The 19,637-nt window shown below is 47.9% G+C and overlaps 7 protein-coding genes across 7 annotated transcripts; 2 read left to right on the forward strand and 5 right to left on the reverse strand.

Annotated features, from left to right (window-relative positions):
* Positions 1 to 151: 151 nt before the first annotated feature.
* ONS95_002961 (uncharacterized protein) lies at positions 152 to 1,452 on the forward strand (the record flags this gene model as incomplete). Its single annotated transcript, XM_058496244.1, has 5 exons — positions 152 to 509; positions 556 to 585; positions 644 to 848; positions 899 to 1,312; positions 1,371 to 1,452. 5 exons carry the CDS (start codon positions 152 to 154, stop codon positions 1,450 to 1,452), a joined length of 1,089 nt encoding a protein of 362 aa, XP_058353495.1.
* Positions 1,453 to 1,598: 146 nt separating this feature from the next.
* Positions 1,599 to 2,807, reverse strand: ONS95_002962 (uncharacterized protein; the record flags this gene model as incomplete). Its single annotated transcript, XM_058496245.1, has 1 exon — positions 1,599 to 2,807. The coding sequence occupies one exon, from the start codon at positions 2,805 to 2,807 to the stop codon at positions 1,599 to 1,601; it is 1,209 nt and encodes a 402-aa protein (XP_058353496.1).
* Positions 2,808 to 4,295: 1,488 nt separating this feature from the next.
* Positions 4,296 to 7,362, forward strand: ONS95_002963 (uncharacterized protein). Its single transcript, XM_058496246.1, has 2 exons — positions 4,296 to 4,737; positions 5,146 to 7,362. Exon 2 carries the CDS (start codon positions 5,575 to 5,577, stop codon positions 7,276 to 7,278), a length of 1,704 nt encoding a protein of 567 aa, XP_058353497.1. The 5' UTR covers positions 4,296 to 4,737; positions 5,146 to 5,574; the 3' UTR covers positions 7,279 to 7,362.
* A 2,303-nt stretch (positions 7,363 to 9,665) lies between these two features.
* On the reverse strand, positions 9,666 to 10,999 carry ONS95_002964 (uncharacterized protein; the record flags this gene model as incomplete). Its single annotated transcript, XM_058496247.1, has 3 exons — positions 9,666 to 9,898; positions 10,001 to 10,742; positions 10,817 to 10,999. 3 exons carry the CDS (start codon positions 10,997 to 10,999, stop codon positions 9,666 to 9,668), a joined length of 1,158 nt encoding a protein of 385 aa, XP_058353498.1.
* A 612-nt stretch (positions 11,000 to 11,611) lies between these two features.
* ONS95_002965 (uncharacterized protein) lies at positions 11,612 to 13,809 on the reverse strand (the record flags this gene model as incomplete). The annotated part of the gene is made up of 7 exons (XM_058496248.1): positions 11,612 to 11,952; positions 12,016 to 12,384; positions 12,437 to 12,488; positions 12,539 to 12,754; positions 12,804 to 13,470; positions 13,521 to 13,633; positions 13,684 to 13,809. The coding sequence occupies 7 exons, from the start codon at positions 13,807 to 13,809 to the stop codon at positions 11,612 to 11,614; spliced, it is 1,884 nt and encodes a 627-aa protein (XP_058353499.1).
* A 624-nt stretch (positions 13,810 to 14,433) lies between these two features.
* Positions 14,434 to 15,603, reverse strand: ONS95_002966 (uncharacterized protein; the record flags this gene model as incomplete). Its single annotated transcript, XM_058496249.1, has 1 exon — positions 14,434 to 15,603. The coding sequence occupies one exon, from the start codon at positions 15,601 to 15,603 to the stop codon at positions 14,434 to 14,436; it is 1,170 nt and encodes a 389-aa protein (XP_058353500.1).
* Positions 15,604 to 15,855: 252 nt separating this feature from the next.
* ONS95_002967 (uncharacterized protein) lies at positions 15,856 to 19,553 on the reverse strand. The gene is made up of 4 exons (XM_058496250.1): positions 19,089 to 19,553; positions 18,416 to 18,877; positions 16,500 to 18,359; positions 15,856 to 16,410 (listed from the first exon to the last, which is right to left on the reverse strand). Exons 2-4 carry the CDS (start codon positions 18,554 to 18,556, stop codon positions 16,183 to 16,185), a joined length of 2,229 nt encoding a protein of 742 aa, XP_058353501.1. The 5' UTR covers positions 18,557 to 18,877; positions 19,089 to 19,553; the 3' UTR covers positions 15,856 to 16,182.
* Positions 19,554 to 19,637: the final 84 nt, after the last annotated feature.

Here is a 19,637-nt window from a genome sequence, read left to right on the forward strand (position 1 = left end):
TAACTTGTCTGCGACATGTCTTTTTCCCTTGAATTCGTCCAGATCGCCAGTTCTTGACCTGATGCTTCACTGTTCCACTTCATTATTCAATTTATCAGTCATTGAACGCCGTGATCATAACTGCTTCGATTGTGCCACATCCATTTAAACAATGCCGTCTCCAAAACCAGACCCTTCGACATCTCCTCTGGCGCCAGGATCACCCATCAATGTTCTGACAACAGACAGTCCCATCGAAGCTGAAGAAGCAAGGGCGGAAGAGGAGGACGATGGATACGACGATGATCAAGTCAGCAACAGCTCTACATCAATCAGCTCCAGTATCCGAAACCATACTTTCGAGGATGGAATTAGATACCACAGGTTTCATGATGGTCAATACGCCTTTCCAAACGATGAGAATGAGCAAAATCGGGATGACATGAAGCATGCAATGACTTTGCTACTGTGCGGCCAGAGACTTCATTTTGCGCCTATTGGAGACAGTCCGCAAAGAATCATCGACCTAGGTAGGTCAATAGACGGCTTTAAGTCTGCCCCACTAACAACTCTTAGGGACCGGGACTGGGATCTGGGCGATCGAAAGTAAGGTTCCCCGGTGGAGTAAGTAAAGTCTAATTTGGCAACGACTAATACTCCACAGTGGCAGATACATATCCATCAGCAGAAGTAGTCGGAATTGATCTGAGTCCTATTCAACCTGCTTGGGTGCCACCGAACCTTCGATTCCTCGTTGACGACCTTGAAGATGAATGGATCTATCCCGAAAACCATTTCGACTATATCCATGTTCGGCATACTCTCCACTCTATCAGGAAGCCAGCTGCGTTAATGGAACGAGCGATGAAGTAAGTACAACAATAATCGCAGAACATGAATTCCATGCTGACGATTAAAGACATACCAAGCCCGGGGGGTGGGTCGAATTCCAAGAACTCCACTACTACCCACACTGTGACGACGAGTCTCTCAATCGACCATATGCGGTGCGTGAATGGCTCGAATATGTGCGTGATGGTGTTGCGAGTTTCGGAAGCGATTTAAATGGCGTGACGAAATTGCGAGCGACGATGGAAGCGGCTGGGTTCATCAACATCGAAGAACAAATCTTGCGCTGCCCCATTGGGACATGGCCGAAGAATAGGACGCTCAAACTTGCCGGCCTGTACTGGAGAACGGCGATCTCTGATGGTCTGATGAGTGTTGCTAAGAGGCCGATGGAGAAAGGACTTGGTTGGACTGTGCCAGAGATTGAGGTGTTTCTTGTGGGTGTGAGGAAAGCGTTGCATGACTCGTCGTTTCATTCCTACATGTAAGTGATGCTAAAGTACCATGTCCCTCCGCTATATGTTATTGACAAGTGCGTTTAGGCCGCTGCATATGTTGTACGGCCAGAAGCCGCCGGAACCTATCACAAGAACTGATTTCCATGATGCCGCGACGGAAGCATGAAGTTCGAAATCCAACTATATCCGATGTCTTCCGGAAAACATCAGATCAAAACCGAGATTCTGACCAAGAAAGGACTCCAATTAATCCTCAACGGAGTAACCAATACTTTTCTCACGGAAATGTCGCGCCAAGTATCAGCAAGCTCCTCAAATCCATCTCAGAAATTGCGGCACCTTCTTCCACCTCCACAACAATCCCCACCCAGCAAAGACCGACGAGAGTCCCGTAAATACAATTAATGGCCCATACATGGTGCCGTATCCAAAACCACCCATCGAGGTCTCGTCGCCACTTTTAAGGAGCGCCACACTAGCAAGGCCACCACTGACATACCCAACACCTCTCGCACCATTCAACAATCCGTACAACATCCCCGTATCAATCGCCTCATTACTCCTCGTAGCTTCGCTTTCTAGCTCATTGATCACACCTCCCCAGGTAGCCGAATACCCACCAGCAAAGAAGCCGAAAGTAATTGAGAAGAGGACCAGCAACGCCATACTTCCCTGTGATGTCAAACCCCAGAACAGGAAAGCTGAAAGCGCAGAGCAGACAGCTGAGATAGATGTCACTGTCGTAGCAGAAAGCGGGAAATGCTTATTGTCGCTTAAATAACCGAAGAAAGCCGATGATGCAATCCCAGGGATATTGAAGAGCGTGAGCAGCAGCGTCGCAGAAGTCTGAGACAAGAGCGTGACCTCGTGTGCGTATGTGTTAAGATATGTCTGCGGAATTCCATATCCAGAGCTCTGTAGGACTATGGCTACAGTGTAGATGTAAATCGTTCGATGGCGGAGGAAGCTCCATGGGATTCTCCTTGCACGAGGTGTACTTCCTGAAAGTGAAGAGGGATGGGCAGGGATCAGGAAAATAGCTAGGATGCTGGATCCTGCTACGATCGCGGCCCAGATTTTCATGGTGGTGCGGAATCCGTATGTGTCGAGCATGTTTCGGATGAGGAAGGGACAAGATGACCCGACGATGTTCTTGCAGCTGAGAACGACGCCATACGCTACGGCGCGATTGCTGTTCGTGAACCATTCGCCGAGAGATAGCGTTGTGGGACTATAAATCAGAGCACAACCCAGAGCTGCAAGGACTCCTTGAGTGGCAATCAAGTGCCAGGTTTGTGTGCTGAATGAGGAGAGTAGGAAGCTCAGTGACGTGAGGATGGTGCCGCAGAGTGCAGCTGTTTGGCGGTATCGAGCCCATCGTTTGGTGAAGAGTGCGAAGAGGAAGGGCATGGATAGATACATGACTCCATTTGTTGTTGTTCCAATGACACCAGTTGCTCCTTGGTTGCCTTTGAATGTCCAATTACTGGTGAAATGTTCCTGGAAGACTCCGTAGCTCATTGCAAAGCCTGTGGGTGTGAGTAGAGCTGAAGTCTCGCAATTATATACTTACCCCATATCGAAAATTGTAGTATTGCTGAGCCTACAAGAACAGATGCTCGCTTTCTCTTAGATCCCAGTTGTCTGGAGTCTGCTTGCTCGAGCATAGAAGCATCGTGTTCCGTGTCTATCACGTGAGACTCTTGCACGTCAACCTCTGGTTGGGAGGCACGCAGAGCGATGCTCTCAGTTCTTGAGGCCATTGTGAGGTTTGGCTTGAAATTGAAGCTTTTCGAGGGACTTGGCTCTAGATAAAAGCCTTGATGAGGACCGCTGTCCGATTGCGGAGAATGTCGACCAATTGAAAAGCGATCGTCAGTGGCAAGCACCCTGTTGAGCTAAATGACGGGTAAGCACGCGAGCATCAAAGGTGGGAACGACAAGTAAATTTCTGATCTCCTGGGTAGAAAATAGACGTCAAAGATTAGCTAATGCTGTTCTTGGGTGAAGTGCCAAATCTTGAAGCCCAACTCGGGCAGAACTTCCATTGGATGGATATTGAATGACTTGGTAACTGATGGTAGAGTTGATGTGTTTTACAGCTTCAAAACCGGAACTTGTTTAATCCAATTAGATCTAAATCATGCCAAGGCATAGTTCCATATGCGCGGTTGTAATGTCTCACCTCGCTTGTCATGTTTTTCTCGAGATCTTGGTGGGGCATTGAGTCCATGATGCCAAAAAAAAAAAATTACTCAAAACTGAAGCCCCCATCGACTTCCTGTATATAACAACAGAGATCAAACATATGGATTAGCAAAAACACTGAAACATTGAATGGCGCTTGCGAGTATAGAATTTGCAGCCTCTCGGGGGGAGCGCTTCAAGGTAGACCCCAAGCGACTATCCTGTTGTTAGAACGCCACTGGATCTCAGAAAATCCCTTACTAATCATGCTACTATTTAAAAGCATTTTACTGTTTCATGTTGCTGGAGAAAGCTATTGTTTCTCAGTTCGTTGCATAGTATAGTGATTTGAGTGTTTGGAAGTTTCAGCCGAGGATCCTCGCTTGAGGTGAAAGACCTTCAAACCTATGGACATATAAAAGAAGCGGGAGAGGGAAAGTCGCGTAATCCAGTGAGCTCTAATTTATGTCGCCATCTCCAATTCGAGGTCGTGTCATTTGACAGGTGCAACGATGTAGCATATCCATGTTTACTCGTAAATAAGCAGACTGACCGGCGCTGTTCCATTCGCCGAGCAACCCATAGGAAAGAGGCACGGGTCACCGGAGATCAGAGAGACGGAACTCGTCAAGGAATATCAGATAGGACAGAGATAGCACTGCCCGTTCAAACCAGAGCCCCAGCATGAAGGTTTTCTTAGACTCAATTATTCAGGCTATGGAGCTAAGCGAGACCCCCTACCCTAAATCATGTGCTGGCGGATGGCGCAGGCTACTTAATCGCCCAGAATAACTAAACGACCATTAATCTCCTCTAGCCAAAGTCAATACCGACCTCGACAGCACCTTCGGCCCTTCACCAAAACCGATGCAAAGCAGAGAAAACGATACTCGCGACATTTCCAACATAGTTATCGTCCCTTCGTCCTCCATATGCTTAGAACGCCAGATAGCAAAGCACATTTGACTCGACTGAGACTGAGCGAGTAAGCATCAACATGCGACTTGCGAACTTCTGTATGCTAGGTTCGGGTGATCAACCGTGGCGATCCTGGGGACGAGCCGCCAAGGTGGCCAGTGCCTATTGCACCCCTGAGCTACCACGATGTGGCTTGCAGCACCATATCTATTTGGGGATCGCAAAAGCCTCCCAAGATGATGCTGTTCATGTTCGAGCACACTTGTAACACACAGACATCTTCAAGTGCGGAAGCTTAGGCAAGATAAAATTTCCCGGCAGGCTAGAGACATCGGACGATGTGCTGGTAGGTGTTGGCATATCTTTAAAGCCAGGGCTCCTCACTTCTCTTTCATCCTATCTCTCTCATGGTTCATGACTACTGAGTTCTTGAACTACCCTTGTGCTGTTTCATTTCTAGTTATTGTACGACACGTTCATTCGTGCTCGACGTTCTTTCGTTTTACCCACACTCGCTCAATTGCAATTATGCTGTTTTCCTCATGGCTACTCAAGACACTCGGTCTCACCCGGGTTGCGAATTCAGCCTGTACATCAAACCTTCTGGTAGATAATTATGCCAATTATCAAAATCACCTCAACTCTCTTGGACAATGGACGAGTGGTGGGTTCTTGTAGACCTGCAAATTACCCCACTAATTTTGAGCCAGATGATGGAACAACAACGAATATCAAAGCTGATGTCGCAAACAAGAAGATCACTTTCACGAGCAAGGCAAATAGTTACTTCTATACGACTTTCAGTTGCCAGCAAGCTACCACCGATCAATACGATGCCGTTACTTTCCCAATCAAAGGCCCAGCCGGCGCAAGTTTCCAGCTCGAGCTGCAGACCTCGACGACATGTTCGGCTTCGACATACAAGAGCTATTATAAATCTTTGACAGGCATCACCGGAGCGACCCAAACGTATACTGTCCCGTTGAGCTCATTTGCTGGTGCAAACCTAAATGCTATCAAGAGTATCCTTTTCGAATCCTTCAGTATCAACGGTCCTTGGGAGATCGGAACGATCCAGCTTGTTTGTGCCAACACCAAACCCACTAGTCTCCCACCAAGCACTTCCACGACCAGTAAACCAGCCACAACCAGAACTTCAGCTCCACCAGGAGCTTGCACAAATATGCTGGTTGATGACTTTGCTTCCCAGTCTCGACTAACATTCCTCTTCTACAATGCGATGCTTCTTCCATCATCCGATGATGGATCTATGGCTCCGGTATCTGGACGAGCTGATACAGGGACTTCAGTGATTGTTGCCAACAACCGTCTTACCCTCACTCCAGCTTCTGGTGGAAACTCTTACTGGTATACTATGCTTGGCTGTTCAAAGACTACTGGAATCTACGGAGGAATTGGCATGACGATCAAGGCACCAAATGGCTTCACGATGGGTGTTGAGTTACAGACTGCGAGAGACTGCTCCAGCAACAATCCAGTTCTGAATGATCTCTTATCAACGGATCTTGGCTGGACTTTTGATGGAACTGAGAAATACTACACTATCCCATTCTCAAAGTTTCCGGGTCTGGATGCGGACCACCTGGTCTCTTTGTTGTTCTCGGGCTTGAGTGGTGCCGTCACAATTGGTCCAATCTCCTTCTATTGTGGGTCAACTGGATCAGCATATCCCATTCCAACTACAGTCCCGGTTGTTGAGCCTACATCTACGATCCCTGTGACAACTGGACCATCAGCGTATGTGATTGATATTTTTACATCTGCCGATACCAACAACCTTGGATTCTACCACGGGGGAGATGACCCAGCTCTCTTCAAGCGAACTGCAGGCAAACTCACGATCAATACCAAAGGCAATGCGGATCTCTCCTACTATACACAGATCTCCAGCGGATGCAGTGATATTCGCTCGTATGACAAGAGCTATGTGCACATTTCGTACACTGGCAGCCCCGCATTCACGATTGCCATGCAACAGCACAATCCAACATGCAACCCAGATATCAATCCCTATCCCTACACCTGGGACTCTGTTGAAGCATCTCGGTACTCCAACAGCGCCAAGACAGACATCTACATTCCAATCTCACACTTCTCCATCAACCGCGCCGTCGTGATTGGGTTCTCTCTCAAAGGTTTCTACACCAGCACCACGACCACGATCACCAAAATCGAGATCGTCAAATCCGTACCATTGGGTTTCCTCGTACCCAGCAAGCTTCCCACCATTCCTCTAGTCTTCGCATGCACACGCCCCAACAGCTTCGCATTCGCCATCGATGACGGCTCACCGGAGTACGCCCAGCGGGTCGTCTCATCCATTGCAGCCGCTGGCATAAAAGTAACATTCTTCACCGTCGGAGCCCCTCTCCTCGACGCCTCCACGAACTTGACAAACGTGTACAAAAACATGCTCAAAGCAGGTCATCAAGTCGCATACCACAGCTACACTCACCCACCACTCGAAGGCCTCCCCTCACTCGCCGCCATCGACTGGGAAATCAAGCAAGACATCGCCGCAGTTTCCAAAACCCTCGGCATCACATCTAAATATTTCCGGCCACCATTCGGCACAGAAGGTGCTCGGATTCGACAACGCCTTGCTGCTACGCTTCCAGGAAGTAAGTTCGTAGCTTGGAGTGTGGATGTGCAGGATTGGTTGTGGGCTGCGACTGATACGCCTGAGAAGCAGCTGGAGAATTTTCAGGCGGATGTGAATAAGGGCGGGAATCTGGTGGTGATGCATTACTTGTATGAGAGTACTGTGAGCTATTTGCCGCAGTTTATTGAGATTGCGAGGAAGACGGGGAAGCAGTTGATGAGGGTTGATCAGTGTTTGGAGGATCCGAATGCGCCGCCTTTGTAGATGCGAGGTGGGAGTCAAGATTGGTGTGAGGGAAAGTTGGAAGACATTGTAATGTATAAACTGATATGTTGCTCAGAATTGAGGACCCTTTTCTATGCGCGGATGTATGCATTAAATATGGGGCTCGTGCCTGTGTCCATGTGATTGTCAAAGTTAAGTCTGTTGTAGAAGTGAGTGTTGCGTCACAGATCAAGCGTAATCATATTTCGGAGTCCGTCAGGTTTCTGTTGTCATCAATTGAAACCAGATCACAGCTACAAATTGAGAGGAAGTACGCGCAAGACAGGTTTGTTGGTCGTCGAAGCGGAACACAGAGCAAACTCGCTTCAAACGTCAACAATTACCCCGCTACCCCATTTTATCTACATTCCTGAGACCCCTAGGTCCTAATCGAGCTCGCCTATTGCTCAGTCCGACGACAATGACGTGTCAGTCCGGAGTTTACTGTTTGACCATGAGACATAGCTGAGCAAGACGCATATACCAGATCAATTACCGTGCCAGAAAAGCACCCTGGAGATCTAGATCACTTATTAAAAATTTGGAGTCAAGAAACTTGAATTATGAAGTATGTTTAACGAGCGTTAAGTTCCTTGTACTTCCAATAGCATCCCCAGCGCCCTCGATTCCAACCCTCTAGCAATGACCCGATCTAAAGATTATGCGTAATGAGCGTTTCGTTCCAATCCGTCCAATAATATCCTGTACCCTATAAATAACCCCTCCCAACAAGAAGTTCGAATAACAACTTCTTAAGAAAAGAAGAAAAAAAAAGCATTATGTTCACCCTTCCTATCCATTTCTAACAGTGTTCCGTACATCAAACAATTTTCTCCGCTCAAGGAACTACACAGCCATCGATTCCACAGCCATGAACCTTTACTTCGACGGTGTCCCTACCGGAGGGATGGCTGGGACTGCCCTTGTTGATGCATTCGCGGGGTACGATTGAAACGATTTTGCCACAGATTGTGCAGCTCGTCTGGATCCAGGAGCACATGATTGGTGTTTCTGAAAAGCTTGTCGATCCAGTGCAGTTTGGCTTCCTTGAATTGATTTAGAGATGTTAATCGGATGAAATGTATTTCTGAGGAGTTTTGAGGAGTTTGATGAATTTGGTAGATATTTCACTTTCGGAATTTTGCAGCATTTTTATACCATTTTCATGTTCTTTGAGGGTACTGACTCGCGTGTGCTTGGGATATTTTGGTTGAAGTTGTCTTTGTTGTGTGAGGCTATGTGAGAATCGGGATAGGCGTATGTCGGGATCAAAATCCTAGGATCAGAAGGGCAAAGCCAAACATGGCAGCTATTTCTTCATTCTCTTTGTTGATGATGAGCGAGTCACCTCAAGTACCCTGAGCGAAACTTGGGATGTGGGTATATTTAGTATGCTGAGCGATGTTTCCTTGTTGTTGAACCCACAACACGAAGAAGTATGCCTGGATTGACAGCTGTCGAGAACACTTCCTTTGTGCCATTTATAAGTTGAAGTCATAGTTAGAGTGACGGCTCATGATAAGGACATTCTATTTGAAAACTGCCTTGACGGGACATAGGTTGCGCTGAGTATGATGAAACATCAAGGAGAGATACCAGGACTGATTTCATTGTTATCAGACGAGAAATCAAACCCTTATCAAAGAAACGAGTATATGCAGGTGTCTTTTTCGGTCTCGCAACCTTGGTATGATTCGTCGGTTGTGGCAGAGCTCGCTTCAGTGGCAGTGTACATTTAGCCGAGCATACTGCAGTGCAGTCACACTGTAGCGATTTGAGTGGGCACAACTGCAGTACCAGGTTAGCAAGGTTGAGGACTATAAAGAGAGTGTACAACGATTGGGTGCTCGTGACTTTGGTATGTTTCCTCTTCTATGGCACAGCTCGCTTCAGTGGCAGTCTACTTTTAGCTAGGCATCCTGCAGCGCAGTCACACTGTGATGATCCTAGGGACGCAATACAGTACCAAGTTAGCAAGGGTAAGGACTACAGTACAAAGAGAATTCGCAACGATTGGGTCCTCGTGGCTATGTTTTTTCGCCAGTGGCACGGCTCGCTTTAGTAGCAGTCTACTTTTAACCAGGCATACTACAGCGGAGCCTGCGGAGAAGTGATCCGAGTGGGACACAAACGCAGTGCCGAGTCAGCAAGGCTATGGTTACAAGCAAGTTTCGCAGCGATTGAGTCTTCAGGGCGTGGTTACAGTGATCTTACATGACTAATTCAAGTTTATGTGATGAGGCTAGACCAACCTCCACTCAGGCATCATATATATTAGAGGAATCGCAATTGCCACGATCCTTTCTCCATCTCCTCAGCATCCTCCTTCGCCAAGCCTTCGATTTACATCGAGCTCGCTTGCCCTCTCCAATACCCCACTCTAATGCCTATGTCATAGCATTGATGATGAAGATATGGGCAGCGACGATCCCTACAGCAACAGATTCGGTTGCAATAGTCATCCCTAATACCTTCGCGTTCATTTTGATGATTCGAATCCACGAAGCACGAGAAAATGTTCGCCAGACGTGCAGCCATGACATGAAGCCGATGTCCTCCACAGTCTGCGATCGGATCGAAGAGTCGAGTTGGACCATGGTGGTGACATCCTCTGCGAGCACTGTAGCAAAGAGAATTAGCATTTATGGAACACGAATAGGCCAAGAGGGCAGATTTTTTTTTGAGGTGGGAAAGTAATAATCGGAAGACGAAAGGTTCTTACTGGTGGCACGTGTTCGAACCAACACAACTTCCACGGGAATCAACAGACAAGCATTGAGCGTAAAATAAGTGATACAAAACATGGATATCACCATGATGCTTCCACCTTTCTCAAATGTTGGTATAACTCCCACGGGATCCACATTTCCGGTTCTCTCGCCGAAGATGAGAAGCGAAATAGTATGGACGACCTGAGTGAGGACAGCCCTGGCAGTCAGGGGTATGGCAGTTGCTTTGAAGATAGTGAAATGACTGGGCAACTTTCTGAACATATCGCCGTCGCGCTGAGAAGTGAGCACAGCGTGGGTCCAGGCTGTTTCGATTTTGGTTGTGGCGAAAGAAGCGATGATCATTGCAGGGAGTACCTGCATATATGGAATTCCCGATATAAACATGATGGCCAAAAGCCAGATAGAGTTGTGTGCGAAGTGCCATCTATATGCTTTCAACATACCGTTGGCTGATGAGCGAATCAAGCGGATTGTAGCGAAGAGGGATGAAGTGATTGGCTTTGAGGGAGTTGAAGGGAGGCCAGCAGTCTCGTCCGGCATGAGTTGCGAAGAAGATGAAGATGACTCGCTGACGGTGTCTGCGATTGTAACATCTTTCGAAGAGCTACCCGCAGTGACCTTTTCCACCTCCGGGCCGTTGGCTTCTTTGACAGCAACGAGTTCATATTCGGGAGGGCTATCAGCTTCGACGATAGCTAGGGTAGAAACAAGCTTGTCGAGAGTATAGACGATCTGTGAACTGTTAGTTACCGAGCTCAGGAATTGACATCCCGTACAAATACGGTAAAGAAGAAGAGGATGCTCACGAAGAAAAAGGCCGGTATCAAGACACAGATGATCAAAAGCCATAGAATTATTGCTCCAGCCATCCCAATCGCAGACGGTTCGTTTCTCTTCGTTATCCCACTCCACGGGATGTTCGAACCCAGTGTGGTGTCTCTTGCTGCGATCAAAGAGTGGAGACCACGTGCAAGGAAAAGAGAAGCCATGTTGAAAAGCCTCAAGCCAAAAACTTGGGCGAAGACTCGGAGTTCAGACAAGTCCAAGAATCGATCCAAGAGAACAAGAAAAAGTGTGGTGGTATGGGATGACTCGGAATATGAGGAGCATCGCGGGCAGGCGCAGTGGATGTTGGTCTGTTGGCTGGCAGCTTGGCGTTCCTATCTGTGCCTAGTTGTGCCGCAACAGCCCCATTTACAGGGTCTGATGCATATAATTCCAGGGGTCTCAGGGCACAAGCGCGCCTAACACGACAGGGGAGTGGATCGCTGAAAAGCGAATCCTTTGAGGCGTATGGCTGAGTTTCGAAACTGATCTGCATCGATAAGGCAATTTCCTCGAAATAGGTGGATTCGAGGGTTTGTACCTGCGATGTAACCACATGTTACATATGAGGTGGACTCGAGAAGAAAAGGGATTGAGAAAAAGCGCATGAAAGTGATAAGAAGCGGAAGCGTAGAATATCGGAGATCATTTTGGACCCCTAATTGTGGAGCTTCAAAGATACCGAGGAGGTAAGCATTTGGAAAAGCTTCTTCAAGCCGCCGAAGCATTGGCAACATCTTATTGCCTGATGTTTACCTTACAACCTCTTACCGAGTCTAAAGTTCCAACTGTCCGACATCCTCCAGAATATTTTGTACATTCTCTCCTCCCACTTGTATAACCCCTCCATCCCTCACACTCCCCACGACAAAGAAATCCCTCACGATAGCCGACCCATCTTTGACTCCAGCATACTGCTCAGGCGTACATGTCTCCGGATTCAAGATATAGCATTTCGGCTCTGGAGCTGTGGGCACTGCGTTCTTGATGTGGAACGTTGATGAGGGACCAATAGTTGTCAAATCGTCTGAAACAGGAAGGATACCGGTAGCAATGTCTTTGTTGAACATGGCGCGCATGAAAATATTGTAGGAAACTTCGGGTTGATACCACGGCACTGAAGTATTTCGATCAGCTCTCGTATGACAAGTCTAGCACTTAGAAGGGAGAGAGAACATACCTTCATGACCCGCCTGGAAAACCCTCGAAAACGAAAAGTTCCCATACTGCCTCACAAACCCACCAACTCCCTCAGATCCCAAGATCGGCGCATATCCCGCATTCTTGAACTCTTTGATTCCAGAGTACTGGATAGCGAGCGAAGCAGTTTCTCCGCCCAGCCAATTACAGGCATAATCGCGATCGCCGTAGACCATATGGACTTTGACACCACTTTCGAGGAGGTAGGAAACTGCTTCCTTTGAGCCGCCACGCTCCCAGTCATGTGTTCCCAAGAAGGCAAAGTAGACTGCTGGGGAGGCTGAGGAGAAGTTTACTGGGACACCGAGGGCTTCGAGGACCCAGGGTTGGGTGAGGTAGCCGAGCATGTCTTGTCGATTGTCAGTTGAGATATAATGATACTGAAGGGGTATGAGACTTACATGGCTCTGGAGTAGGATCTGCGTGAGGATGGGCGATATCGTACCAACCCCACTACAACTGAATCAGCACATGTGTTTCTCTGGCAGCGTGATTGAACTCACAGTGATGTCCTTCGCAACATCCATGATGGTGGCACAATCCTGTGCCACCTCATCGAAACACTTCACTACCGAAGGCACATTGCCTCTCCAGTCTGGATCGGTTTCAACTGCGAGTTTCTGACACCTCAATGTCCTCTCTCTGCAGCCTCCGGGTCTGAACCAACCGCGCATACCCTCTTCATACGTCGTCTTATTGATCAGCTCGAGACCATACGTCTACCTCAAGTCAGCAATCAACATGTCAAGAGTCTACCAGACAACAAACATTATTGTACGCCATCTCAAAATATGCAGGCAACTGCTCGATAGTATCCAACAACCCATTCACAATCCCCAATGTATCAAGGTGCAGATGATGCGTGCCCTTCTCTTTAATCGTCCCATTCGTAATCTTCTCATTCTGTTCTTGGAAGAACTTGAAGAATCCAGGCCCGTAATGCCCGCCATAACTCTCTGTCCACAGACTAATCCTGTCATCATGTGGTTTGTAAGCAGGGAATTCCGTGAACCACGTCTGCGCAAAATGCCACAGCGCATGAGCAGCATGAGTCGTGGAATTTGCTGTTTTGGTAAGTGATTGACTTCCCATGGTACCCGTGAAGAAGGTGTTGTTTTGCCTGGGAATTTCGCCATCAGTGAAATTGACAGCGTGGATGACTTGGTCTTCTGATTCGGCGGCGAGGTTGACGGTCACGTTTGTAGGGACATCGTAGGAAAATCCAACTTGGGCTGGTTGGTCGAGATACAGCATGTTGACTTCGTTGTTCCAGGACCAGGGATTCAGAATCGTGGAATTGGAGTCGGGACCGATGAAGCAGGGTCCGTTCTCTTGGAGAAGGCCCATCAGAGATGAACCTCCAGGACCACCGTTCAGCCAGATTGAGAGAGGGGCATTATGGGGATCTTTCCGGGCTTCGAAGAACCAGAAGAATCTAAAATGTTACGTCAGATCCTGAATATGGAAAATGAAGAGGAAATCTACGTGTTAATTGGATAATCTTGGGATTCTCCATTGATGTCTGACAGCAGCCCGGGTGGAAGATGGACATAACCGCTGTAGCTTTTCACACCTGGTGTTGTCTCGCATAAGCCTGGCTATCTCTGTGTCAATTGAATCCTGATCGGGGCAAATAACAGAATCATACCTTCTTATACGATATTGTCACCCCTTCGTGGTATTTCGACTTCAACGTCTTCACATCCTTCAGCGGTGGCGGGAAATTCGCTAGTACGACTGGCACAGCCAGTAACGCTACAATTGGAACCAACATATCGTTAACAGATAGAACTCACGCCCAAAAATGATGCTAAAAGATGTTTTGTCGACGTTGGTTCAAGCTTCATTAACAATTCCACATTCTTCAGGTGCCTGGACCTAGCATTCCGGGCTAGCCTGCTTATAGCAGGTGTTGGTGATGATTTAAGCCTCTGATCGTTTCAGCACGAATCAACAAATGATAGTTCAGGGTATGCATGCAGCTACTCGTCATCCTGTCAGCATGTAGAAGAGGCGAGTGGATTAAAGTCCACTGGGGAAGCTTCTACCCCACTCTTGGGATCCCCGCCATGACCATCACCAATGATTTTCAGGCAACCTAGGTTGAATGGACATACTGTGATAGTTGACAAAGTCAGATTTTCGATTTCTTTGAAGCATGAAGAAGAGTCGAGGAGGAAAATCAGGGCAATTTACCTTCCAATTTGGTGCACTTTTTACCAATGTAGACCGTCGAGCAGCCTGTATTAACTAGGTACGATCGTATGAAGACCTTGCGCAAGAGAAGACAGTTTCAAATATGATGTCTTTTAGCTTTCTTCTACTTAGAAAAGAAGTGATTGCTAGAACAATATTTATTTCACGCTTTGCTTCGGTCCACTAACGTTATTCGCTGATCCTACTCGGCCTCATCTCGATCTTCCTCCTCCATCGCAGCCAAAAGAAAGCCCAAACTAGAACTAATAACCTTCGGCTCCGACATCTCAAACCCCACCATCTCATCACCACTCCTAATAAACCTCCTCCTCGACTTCCTCACAATACCATTACCAATTGGAGACGAGTAACTCGCATACGTGAGCCCTCCATACTGTCCACACCCCACACTCGTCTTTCCCGCAATCGTTACACACGGCGTATCTTTTCCATCCCCAGCCCCATCCCTATCCTCGCTCTTAAAACTTCCCCCATCAACATAGTAATTCCATTTGTCCACCAGATCTCCGGTCTTCCTATCCCAGAGTAGTTGGACTGAGCTGCACTCGACTTCATGCCAGTATTTTACTGCGTCGTAGAGGAAGCCCATTGTGATACCGTTGGGACGGTGGATGGTAGTGCGGAATTCGAGGGTGGAGTTGCCACGTCTGCTGAGCTGTTGGACGATCTCTAGGGTGTATATGGGTGGTTGGCAAAAGAAGAGCTGCCGCAACTGTTGGGGGTGAGGAGGGGTCTCGGTGTAGTCTGAGAGACGGAGTTCGATGGTTGTTCGACCTCGGCGATCCTTCTCGATGCGTTCTCTGGGATGATGTCTCTTCACAAGGGAGGCCTTAGATGAAGCAGCTTTGCTTGATCCTCCTTTATCTTCATCAGATTCCTCTTCGCTCGTATCTTCGTTGGCAAAGTTCTCCTCATCGGCTTCGTCCTCATATTTTGAAGCCTCGCCGCTCAACCAAAACTCAGCCCATCTACCCATCACCAAATCCGAATACCTCTCCGCATACTCCGCCGATCCTTTCGGTCTCGGACTCATAAACCTCGCAGCTTGGATCTCCACATTCTCGAAAAGACTAGCCCATGTTCTATTGACCAATTTGGCTTTGAGCAATGATGAGTGAGGAAGCTGAGATAGAATGATGATGAGAAGATCTGGAGTCGAGAGAACTTTTTCCTGAGCGCCTGAAGCGGATGCTGGATTAGGATTGATGGGGTCTGAAGCCCCGGTATATGGCTGGGATAGAAAGTTTGGGTATTTGAGAGAGTGGTAGTTTGAACGGTGAAGGCCAGCGAGTTGCCTTCGGGGAGCAACGCCGCCTGTGGATTTGCGAGCTGTTTGTTTTGTTCGGGCCATGGTAGGGCATGGATGATATGAGCTAGAGGATTGGGTAGAAATTTCGACGATTCATGGGAGGATGGAAGGGAGAAACATAGAGTTAGGGATTTGCTTATGAGAAGTCTAGCTGTGCCGTTCGCTTACGAGCCAGGTGGGGGTGGTTGCCAAGCTGTGTCTGCCTAGACTCGGCAAATGTTTACACGAAGAAAATATAGAAGAACTTATCACGATTTTGGTTGCTAAAACAAGGGCGCTCAATGTCAGAGAAGGGTCCGAAGAAGATGACATTCAGTCTCGAAAGAATTTAAACTATCAAAAGGCATGAAAGCGGGAACTGATAGGGAGACTAATTCCTTACAGCTCTGGAACCTACTAAACCAAACTCAGCCCATCTGGCAGTGCACGAGCTGAAACCCTTCTTCAAATGCTCATCCATACCTAGTCTCGCCAATGTAGATATGAGATGCTTGAAAGGAACAATGATAGAAGCACGACTACAGCAAGCCGGCCTCGAAACTAGAGGCAAAAGACAACAAGAAAACTGCCCGACATGAATAAAACCAGCCAAATTCAACACCCTTCCACACAGTATCAACCTCACATGACGCTCTTGAAGATCTCATGGCCTTCCTCCAACTTCCTAATCTGTTCCTCGAGATGCTCGCGGTGATGCTTTGAAGCAGCTGGCTCAGAGGCAAGAGCTTCAATTTGAGCGGGCTCAAGGCTGCTGACAACGACGGGTGAGAAGATCAATTCGAGGCCTCGGACAATGTGGCGCTCAATGACTTGAGTGGTGACGTTAGCGATGAATGTCTTTTGCATGACCTGTGCGTTGTTAGAACATCTATCGAAGTATTTGGGGTAAGTGTAACAAAGGATGGCCATTGGCAGGAAGGTTTAGGAGAATGAGCTACCTTGTAGATTGCGAACAAAGAATCCAATGCTTCTTCGCAGCTGAATCTATTCATGTTGGGATCAATCTTCTTGGTGTAATTTCGAATCGCCTGTGACACATCGATATTTGTCACATTGTTGTGGTGTCTGTCCGTACCGGCAGATGTAGCAGCGTTGACGCTCTGCTCGAAAAGCGCCGTCTCCCTCTGCTGCCGGCGCTTTGCAATGCTATCAGTGTAATAATGGTTGTAATTGATCGGATAGTTCCGCAAATCATCAACCAGCTTCTGCAGCTCCTCGTTGGCCCTGCGATTACGGACTTTTAGTTCCTCCTCAATCTTAAAAGACCAAATTCTGGACTCGACATCTCTGGGAAAATTGTCTCGCAAGAGTTGCTTCAGGAAACGACTGCAAAGTTTTGCTACAGACTCGACGTGTGCAAGCGCAAGTTTGTTCCAAGCTGAGGATTGCTCCCAGAAAAGCTCGCCGATGAGCAGGGGGTTGTAGCTACCGATAAGTTCCCTGCCCCGAGTTCTGTTCATGGCTTTGTCGACCCAGTCAAGAGCTTCCTTCTTCGACAATTTGCGGGGACCAGAAGGTTTTGAATTTGTTGGAGGAGTAGGATGAGTATCGTCATCGAGTTCCTCCTCTCCGGCATCGTCGGACATGTTGACTTGGAATTTGTGACCCTTCAAACGCATTGTCTCTGCGAAAGTCATGTTCAACGATTGGACGACGGCTCTGGTTCTGGCAACTGTGGAAGCAGATTCGAGAGAAAATGTGGGATCGATGTTGTTCTGGAAATACCCACCTTCATAATGCCCATGAACAGCCGCCTTGCAGATTTCGTGAAAATTCAGACTGCTTTGGGACAGGTATACCATGCACTCGGTGGCAGTCGAGCGACGAGTGCCCATTTGGGCGAGATCATTCTTGGTGGTCTGCAGCTGCTCTTCAAGATCCTCGCGAAGTTGCGGGAGTTCTCGCTTGATATGCTCGAAGAGAAGTAGACTCAGACGACGTCTCAACGCCTCGATTCCAACTGTGTCCTTAGGCAATTGCTTGAAGTTCGACTTGCGGAAGAAAGCCTGTTCAGACAAGTTGCGTTCGGCGATGGAGAAGCTAGTCTCCTCGAACTTTCGGTTCTTCAGAACATGCCATCCCAGCTTGAAGAAAATGTCCTCATTCTGTGCAAGACCAATGTATGCAAGCTCAGAGCCTGAGCCAGGCGCGAGTCCATCGGGCTTGGCAATGATACCAAGAGTACGATCTCCATTTGGATCAACATCTCTGACCTTATCGAGGATCTTCTGGTTTGCGTAATCGTTGGTCGCAGACACCACAGCAAGGCAGATGGTTCGGGGCTGCGCAATGTAATAGTCTGTGATCTCTGTAACCATGTCGACGTCGGCTTTGGTGACTCCCTTAGTAGATGTTGCAATGAGACCAGGGATGTCAACAAGCGTAAGCTGTGGCCGCTTGGGTCCACTAATTTCGATGCTGAGAACATCTCGTGCGAAAGCTCGCGGTTGGGAATCCCATTCACCCCCCTTGGAGATACCCATGACAGCCATGGCCAGATCAACGATTCGAGGAAGCTGGCTGAAATCAGTGATGGACTCCTCGAACTTCTTGATCGCTTCCTTCTCAAGAGCTGGTCGCGAGTTATCGGGGTTGACCTTGATGGTGAGCGACTCGGTATTGGCACGTCGAAGACTGATCTCTGTGGCAAAGCGAGTACACAGGTTATCATTTCGAGGGAAGGGAATTTCGGTCAAAGCCTCGAGTACTGAACTCTTGCCTGCCGATTGATCGCCGCAAACAACAAGCTGGGGTAAGGACAAGTTGCCATCGAGACCACACTTTCGGACTTGCACAACCTGATCCAAGATATCAGCAATCACTTCAAGGATGGTATGTATCATTAGCTCCTCACCATATCAAGGATGCGTCTCTGCTCATCAGTTTGCAGATTTTCCAATGAAGAGGTATTGCTAATACCTCCATCTTCCGTACTCATCTCAACGTCTTGGCCGTCAGGGGTCATGACTTCTGCGGGAGTTGCACTTTCTGACATTTTGCAGATTTTTGATTCTTGTTGGCCAGAAAGTGGAAAGCTAAGTGATGCACTCAACTGTTTGTGGCAGATTGAAGAAGTTCGCAGGCAGTGTTCCTTTGCGATGAGAAGAGAGCTGTCAAGTTGAGGGCTGTGGAGACTTTATATGGCTTTCAGGGAGGAGCAGTTCGCTGAAACCCCAGCGATATTGGTTGCCCAGCTGAGAGATGAAGAACACCTGTGCCTGTGCCTGTGCATGTGCCTGTGGCTAAGGCTAGAAAGTTCTGGCAAGCCTAAAGAAGGGCCACCAAGGAGGCCCTCGAGGCATACCAGACAAGGTTTCTGCAAGAAATATGAGTATACACTAGGCTCACTAGCCAATTATTCCAAAATATTCTTTTGAGGGGATCTAAGCCTGACTGCATTGGTGTCAATTCACATCAGTACTGCGACGGCTTCCCGCAGAATTGTGTCCTGACTTCTCATAAAGTGTGATTTCTTTGATACCAACGGGGTTTCTTGTAGGGGTTCTGTTTGCAAGACAGGCACTCACCTCGCCACATCGCATGATGATTTCCTCTCATCTTCTCACCGACAGACAGCCAGGTTCATGAAAGAAAGAAAAATAATGCAATTGGGTATCTTTCCCTTGTAACATCATGTAAAATTCCAAGAAGGAAAATAATACGAAGAAACAACGGTCTCAAATTTGGCCGGACAAGCAGGCGAAGTCGGCCAAAATCCGACCTTCAAAGCCTCAACTGACACTCGCATATGAAAACATGACCAACGCCCAAGGCTGACTTCAGCACACGTCTTGGTGACTCAGAAATCACCTAGGGACTTCCCGCCTTCCCGTCAATTCTTTCTTCATTCGTATATTTGTTTGATTTTCCGTATGATAGATCCCATCAGATCCGATCCAAAGCCATCTAGTCTCGTCTCACCTCAATTTTCCCGGGTACCGGCATATGATGCTGTAATTCAGACTCACGTCCTTCTTATTTATCGTAGATACATTACCGGGTCGTTGCACATACAGCACTTGTGCGGGCCCCTCAAGTCTGTTTCCACAGCCCACGCGGGAGGCTCTGTTTGTTGG

Source organism: Cadophora gregata (assembly GCF_030347475.1).
Source record: "Cadophora gregata isolate MNR1 chromosome Unknown scaffold_12, whole genome shotgun sequence".
Taxonomy (NCBI): domain Eukaryota; kingdom Fungi; phylum Ascomycota; class Leotiomycetes; order Helotiales; family Ploettnerulaceae; genus Cadophora; species Cadophora gregata.